This window comes from Ictalurus furcatus, chromosome 6 (genome assembly GCF_023375685.1).
Source record: "Ictalurus furcatus strain D&B chromosome 6, Billie_1.0, whole genome shotgun sequence".
NCBI lineage: Eukaryota > Metazoa > Chordata > Actinopteri > Siluriformes > Ictaluridae > Ictalurus > Ictalurus furcatus.
In genome coordinates this window covers 29141150-29148965 of record NC_071260.1, presented here as the reverse complement: position 1 = coordinate 29148965, position 7816 = coordinate 29141150, and the positions used below count along the sequence as shown (strand labels likewise).

Genomic DNA, 7816 nt, shown 5'->3' with positions numbered 1-7816 from the left:
GCTGACTATTACCCTCTAACCCCCTCTGCCACTTAGTCTAATGTTTTAACCTCCCCACATTGGGATGGGGAAAAAAAAATAATAATTCCCCTTGTCTGGTGCGTCCCAGCTTTTCATGTGCCTTCATACGTGCATCGTTTCAAGCTGAAATCGATTTAAATGGAGATTACAAAAATAAACGAACCCTGATCTAATTCATAGTTTTCTGTTTTAATTTCTCTCTCTGCATCAGTCATTCTGTTTTACTCATGAACACACATTTCAGACACAAACTGCTGCGAAAACAGTGTCAATGAATCAGTTCCTGCTTTTATTCTCATTATTATAGAGTATTACATGACTTAAGGAAACCTTTGTGTACCCCAACATACAGTGAAAACCAGCTGTGCTGACTTCGAGCCCTCTTGTGGCCAGAAGTTAAATGTGTTCAGTGTTGTTTGGTCACGGTGCTGCATGTTGGCTCCTGATTTATGTTGTTTTCAAAATCAGAGCAACTCCACATTGATCATTAGTTCCATCTTGCCATGGTTATTATGCCACAGCAATTTGTCAACAATGTAAATTATTGTAATTATTAATAGAACAACACACATTATGCATTTTATCTGTTTATGATTTAACATTTAAGATCAGTTCCTGTTATTACTCACCTTATAGCAGCTGTAGACAGTTGTTCCCTCACTGCCACTTGAGGTTAACAAGATAAAATGCAGCTTGGTTTTTTTTTCTTTTTTTTCTTTTTTTTTTTTTGACCAAGAAACCACAAAATACAATGTCCTCAGAAATCTCAGTGGATCAGGATAATGCATGCATCCATAAGGCACAAGGGCTCACTAGATGGATAGATGAGTGCAGTGTGCACTCTACAGTGTGGGCATTAAATCATTGGTACAGTAAATTTGGGCAAATATGATCAGAATAAACGGGGGGGGGGGGGGGTCATCTACAACTTTATTGTAAATTGATGTGTACACTCTGGTACTACAGTAGTATTGTGATACTAAAGCTTCAAAATACAGCAGATGCCACTGTATATTTTTAAACAGTTGAATCAATGAATGCAAGCTGTCCAGTCCCTGTGGCAGCCAAGCAACCCCAAACCATAACATTCAAACCACCACCACCACCACCGTACTTCACAGTTGGTACTTCAGTTTCTCCTGAAAATCTGTCTTTAGTCTGCACCAAACGTGTCTGCTGTTATTGTTTCCAAACATCTCTATCTTTGAGTCATCTGTCCAGAGCACATCATTCCAAAAGGCCTGTTTGCCTATATGCTTGTTGGCAAACTGTAATCTTGCTCTAATGTTCTGTTTTGACAGCAAAGGCTTTTTCCTGGCACACCTCCCGTGCAGGTCAAATTTGTTCAGTCTTTTTTCTGATTGTAGAACCATGCACTTTGACACCAACAGTTGCATGACTCACTAGCAGATCCTGTGATGAAATTTTGTGGTTCTTGGAGACTTCTTTTGGCATCAGACGGTCTGCTCTTGGGCTGGGACAGACAATCCTGGACAAATTGTCAGTCGTTTGAAATCAGTGCCACCTGTGGATTATTATTGTTATTTAACCTTCTGAAGGTCTTACAGAACTCTTTAGATCTTGGCATGATGACACCTCAATAACAAAAGGAACACCAGACACTAGATATGAGAGGGGTATAAATAAGACAGGATCCACCTGCACTCCCTCAGCAGGTTCTAATCACTGGAACCTGATCTTCAACACCAGAGTATAATTTTATGCATTTGAAGGTGTGATAAATGTAGGGGTGTACTTACTTTTTCCATGTGACTGATCGGGGTTTTTTTTATTCATTTAAATTGTGAAAATTACTACAAAATGTCAATTTTATGTGTCACTTGATAGAGTCTATCACCTTTATTAATAGGCATTGTTTCAAAGAGGATCAAATGCTTGTCCAAAAAAAAAAAAAAAAAGCGCAAACAATTTCCATGGGGTGTACTTATTTTTTCACATGACTAGATAGATAGATAGATATATTTTTTTGGGTATTTATCTTATGGAAATATCAGGACCGGACATAATGAGTGTCGCTTTGAATACGACCCGCCCCCACGCAAGTGCTGCTGGGAAAACATGGCCGCTTTCATAACAGTCGCGTACACGTAGCTTCGCTGTAGGTTTGTTTTTTTGGACATATCAACAATTTAATGTTAAGATAAGCTCGAATGTAAATTGAAAACAATGCCACAATACTACGAAGATAAAGAGGAGGATTCTCGCGCTTGTGCCGGAATCAGAGAAGATTTTAAGACCTGTCTCCTTCAGCATGACTGCGTTGTAAAGGTTGTTTAGCTTAGCTCATTGCTAACATGCACTATTCCTGCCTTAAGTCACTGCATCTTTGAAGTATTTACTTATCCTTATTTTACATAACTGAATGTCGGGTTAGTTTTGAGTATATTTGAATGAGACACGGCAATGTATGTGTTTGTTAATGTATCCAACCCTGGTCCTGGAGTACACTCTGTCTTACACGTTTATTGTTTACCTTTTTGAATATACTTTATTGAGGATATTTCAAAATAGGTACTGCTGACAGTATTATAATTATCAGCAGTACCTGTAATCATCAGTACAGAGATTCGTCTTGTACAGATAGAAATGCAAAAATGCTCAGCACTACACGTTATCACGAGTATCACAACAGAAGTTGGCCATATTTACAGTCACATTAATAGTTTTTCCAAAAAATGTTTCTAGTCACACACAAAAAGCAAGAAAATGTCAACATTCATTATTCAGAGGTTCAGGTATGTCCATGGGTACTCCCTACCTTTTCTACTGTCTTCAGTACTGAGTCTTTTTCAGATGATTTATAATTTGTTTTATACAGTGGTTCTCAAACTGGGGGCCACCAGATGGTGCCGGGTGCTCTAGAACAGGGGTTCCCAAACTTTTCCAGGGCAAGGCCCCCCAAATGGCATTAACATTTGACCGAGTCCCCATTTTGCAAAATGTCTTTAAAACATTAAAAATACAGACTTCTGAATATATCCCCCTTTTTTTAAAATTATAATTACATCTTACATCTTTACATTACATTAGGAATTGATTGTGTGTGTGAGAGAGAGAGTGAGAAAGAGAAAATCATGTATTTACTTTTCACACCAAATTGTTGAGGCCCCCCTGGCACCCCCACTTTGAAAACCAATGCTCCAGAACATTATTATTTGCAAATTAATTTGACATGTAGGTAAATCGGGATTATAAACCTTTACACTATGATGTATAATTAAATCAATTATACACAGCACACTATATAAGACACACACCAAACAGAGATGTCTGTTGATATACTAGTGTACAGTACTGTTAGTCACAAGCTGATAAAATCTGACTATTTAACATGGATCAGTTTTTAGATAGAGGACATAGTCTCTTAGCCGAGAAAGTTAATACAGAAGAGCTGAGTGTGAAAAAAACAAAACTGGGAAAATTTGATGACTCTAGGGGGCCACAAAGGGATGCACCCTACACAAGGGGTGCATACTCATCTAATCAGCTAATAGCCTTCCTGAGTTGAAGTGGGTGTGTTTGAGGGAAAATGCCTAAAATGTGCAGGGCATGGGGTACTCCAGTTCCAGGGTTGGGAATCAGTTCTGAATCCTATAACAAAATAACTTATATTTTCCTGCTTGTCTTTTTAACTTTTGAGAGTTAAAATAAGCTTGAACGCAAAGTGAGCACAGTGTTGAATGTTTAATTTTTATTTTAAAAAAATTAAAAAGCAGCTAACAAGAATTGCATCCCTGTTTCTGACACCAGTTTTTTGGCTTGTTTTTAGGAAGGCAAAAAGCCCAGTGAGTGTCTGAAGGAGGGACACTGCAAAGGCCTGCAGGTTTCTTTCTTTGAATGTAAAAGATCAATGGTTAGTATGCTGATGCTGCTTATGTCTTCACTATTGCTGTTCTCAAATGACCCACTGTTTTTGTTACTGTTTTTGCAGTAGTAATAAAATGGCTTCTCTGTGTTTTTTTCCCTTCAATTTTTGTTTGTAACGTGCATGTTGTTGGACAATAAGTTGACATTACTCTGTTATTTTTGCAGCTGGACACAAGATCTCGATTCAGAGGCAGAAAAGGCTACTAACGGGACCGCGGTTTATTTCTACTTGGTGCCAGAAGGAGCAGGAGATCTTGGCTAAATGATATTGTAATTTCACTGTAAATATGAGCTTTATTTGACATTGGTTGATGCACTGGGCTATTGAAAATTGCGAGTTGAAATCCTAGAACTGCCAAGCTACCACTGTTGGGTCCTTGAGCAACAAGTTGTTTCCTGTGTCAGCTGTAAGTCGCTTTGGATAAAAGCATCAGCAAATTGAGATAAATGTAAATGTGTTGATTTTTCTTACTCCAAGAAGCACTTAAACGTTCACACCGAGATGTAAGCTCATAACTGTGTTGTGACACAATGGCTTGAGGGCTGTGTGAATAAAATTCAATGTGTTTGTTAGTAGCAGACTTTATATGACGTTGTGATAGGATGTTGCCTCTGTTTTCAATTACACTGGTCTTTCTCAGGCTGCAGAAACATTTGTAGATTCTAACATAAGACGGAAGCACTTACTGAAAAACATTACAGTCCATCATGTTTTATTAACAGCACCAATATCATTACAGATACAGATTTTCGTTTCATTGCTGTGGGGAATAACAGGTTGGGATTTTTCTAAAATTATAAAAATAGAAAGTTTACTTAAAGACTGCTTTCCATCCATAATTCATACTAAAGAACATTTATTACAATTTTTGTTGAAGATTTTAAAAATAGATTTTTCAAGCTAATGCTAGCATAAGATCTGTTTCAGTGATTCAGAGATAATCATCGCAGTCATGATCCTGATAAAATTCTCATTTCAAAGAGTTCATCATTAGCACCTTAAACTTTTCTAAGTCCACCTTCTTCAAAATGTAAGCTTTATGAGTCGTCTTAAGCATCTCAAGGTGATCTACCACCATCATTCCCCTGGTATGTTCCCCAGTGAGCTCTACAGTCACAGCCTTATGGTCATACTCAATGATAAACGTGTCATCGATGGCAGCGGCCATGGCATAAGAATCACAAGAAATGAATCCTGCTCCTGATACTAGCTCTTTAGTAATCCTCTCATTTTCACACATGGCCATGCTGTGCTGGAAGATCTTCTTCATGAAGTGAGCTTTATCGGTGTCCTGGGCCAGCCAATCATCGCAGAACTCCTGCAAAGGCAGTATCAATATAGTACAAAGCTCTGTATAAGCAGTACATGTTCTATACCTTTACACAATGGTAGGAGATCATTAAAGTAGTGTTGAAAGTAGTGTTGTGCTGCTCTTCTTAAAGGGGTTCTCTTCAAACCCTTAGTGATCGGGGAACACACTGTTGAAGAGTTCTACACAGAACCTTTAAGTGTTCCCTCAGAAGGATGTAAGGTATGGGTAAACGGCGCACAACACTTCCAGCAATATTTTCATACATAAAATGGTGCACATCAGTATGACAGCTTGTATTTAGAGCAGTGAAAAAGGTCTGAATAAACTATTTTTTAAAACTTTCTTCAGATCTTGGCTGTTCCTCAAAGCACAAATGGTTTATGTGTCTAATTCAAGATTCAGAAAAGTCTGGATTATTCCCCTCCGGGTACGAGACAATCCAGCTCAATTACCCTGATAACGAACAGCTCGATCTCTCCCACAATATTTAAAGAGCCGAGAATCTGAAATTAACGTTAAAGTATATTTAACGATATTAATAAATGGCAAAGAAGAATCTTGCAAAGAAGTTGTCTTTACATAATACATTACTTTCTGCCTAAATATCGACTGCAAGATAAACAATCTTATACACTGTCAGCCATTTTGTGTGCACTATTATTATTACAGTAGTAATTAAAACTCCAAAACAAAACAAAGAAACCCACAAAAACATTACATACAGTATTTATTTGCCTAACTCTATGATTTGATTACATTTTCAGGTCTGTCATGAGTGCATGATGGTTGTTTAAGTTAGCAGTGAATGCTGAGAAGAAATGTGACTAATTTAACTTTACTAAACATTATAAACTTTGGACACGCATATTCTATGGACGTAGACCAGGAACGCCTCTTGCAGAGCCCCTCAGAGGCTTGCCTAGAGGTCAGTCTTACAGCAATGAGGCGATGAATAAGAACATGACCTAATTTATATTTCTAGAAACTCGCAATATAAATTAGGCATGTGACTAGCAAGCTAAGCATGTTAAATTATTAGTTAGCATGCCAACTGCACTGTTTTGATAGTTAGCTACTTAGAGGAAATGAAATGGTCTAGGCAAAGACACCTAATTGTCTGTAACATTCTTCTGTTGGCTTGGAAAGGTGTCTGATTCGACAATATACACGACGCGGCGTATTAGAAAACAAATTCTGGCTTGCTCTTGAAAATAACTAAAGTCCCGCTATGTTTTTCCAGGATGCTGACGTCAGAGTGAGACATCAGAGTGACATGTCTCACTCAGAGGTCCAGATTGGTTGATTAGTTGATCAGTAGGGATTCCCAATGGTTGACTTTGCATACTGCATGCTGGTTATTACAGTTTCACTACACTGATCAGTGAAAACAGGAAAACAGTAGAAAATAATGTATTCTGTTAAAAACGCTGACACTAAGGTGATACACTACCATGCAACAGAATACTCACATACCACAACCCAAAACATATTAAATCCTAGTTATGCCAGAACGCTCCTGTAATTAAGCTCAATTCTGAATGATTTTTCCACCCTTTCTATCTTCTGGAACAGACCCCAGGTGTGTTTGATGAACAGAAACAAAACTGTGCAGCACTAAGGTACCATGCAGAGAAGCTCTCCAACTTGACATAAATCCTACATAGGTTGTTTGTTTTTTAATGTATTGTATAAGGTGATATTTACCCAGGGCAATTTGCTGAGACAAGTGAACTCCCAGCTGGCAATGTAAGTTGGGCACAAGTATTCATTCAGTACAATATACGCTGCTTCAGGGTCTGCTGTAAAGTTGAATTCTCCGCATATAGTAGTGTTCCCCCTAGCTAAAGACAGATGTTGATACTGTTAATGTTTACACTGACAACTGTTGGCTGTTATTCTTCACAATAGAGCAAAAACTAGTAAATGAAATGTATAATGAATGAAGAGATTCAAAAGAACTAGTCACCATTTTAGAAAACCAAAGTTAGCTGTGCCACTTTAAAGCAATGGACAATGTACTCACCATCTGTGTTGCCTCCCATGATGTACAGGCCTTTCAGCTTCTGCGGCAAGGTAGGATCCAACCTTACTGCCAATGCTAGGTTTGTCAAAGGAGCTGTGGCCACTATAGATACCTGAGGGATTACAGAATTATTTCAAAAGTATAGCACCCCAGAGCAGAATTCTAAAAACAAACAGACATTACAAACCAAACTTAAAAATCACCCCTAATGACTATGCAGTGGCTAGTACACACCTCTCCTGGATGCTCATTGACGATGCGGATGATGGCAGACGCGGCTCTCTCCTCCTGTAATAGTTCCAGACCAGGAGCATTGGGGTCTGGAGCATCACCAAGCCCATCATGTCCATGAAACAGCGAAGCACTTAAAACATCCCCAAGAAGTGGCTTTGATGCCCCTCTGAATACAGGAATCTAAAACATATATCCAAACCGGCTTTTGCTAATTAGGGAACATGAACGAAAGGTGAGATTGTAACCAAGTGTCTGCAAGTCAGTTATAAAAAGTCTCTTTACCTGCCACATGCTCACATTTAGTATATTACTCGTTTTTTAGCCAACAAATTATCTG

The 7816-nt window shown here is 38.4% G+C and overlaps 2 protein-coding genes across 2 annotated transcripts in view; one reads left to right on the top strand and one right to left on the bottom strand.

Annotated features, from left to right (window-relative positions):
* The first annotated feature begins 2075 nt into the window (after nucleotides 1-2075).
* On the top strand, nucleotides 2076-4482 carry LOC128609115 (cytochrome c oxidase assembly factor 5). The gene is made up of 3 exons (XM_053627503.1): nucleotides 2076-2310; nucleotides 3812-3895; nucleotides 4075-4482. The coding sequence occupies exons 1-3, from the start codon at nucleotides 2209-2211 to the stop codon at nucleotides 4114-4116; spliced, it is 228 nt and encodes a 75-aa protein (XP_053483478.1). The 5' UTR covers nucleotides 2076-2208; the 3' UTR covers nucleotides 4117-4482.
* A 129-nt stretch (nucleotides 4483-4611) lies between these two features.
* Nucleotides 4612-7816, bottom strand: part of si:dkey-4e7.3 (uncharacterized protein LOC402865 homolog) — a 5385-nt gene continuing 2180 nt past the window's right edge. Inside the window, exons 4-7 of the mRNA XM_053627502.1 lie at nucleotides 7480-7659; nucleotides 7246-7357; nucleotides 6927-7063; nucleotides 4612-5228 (exon numbers count right to left, since the gene is read on the bottom strand). Coding sequence (XP_053483477.1) covers nucleotides 4881-5228; nucleotides 6927-7063; nucleotides 7246-7357; nucleotides 7480-7659 — 777 coding nt within the window. The 3' untranslated portion in view covers nucleotides 4612-4880. The remainder of the gene's footprint in view (nucleotides 5229-6926; nucleotides 7064-7245; nucleotides 7358-7479; nucleotides 7660-7816) is intronic.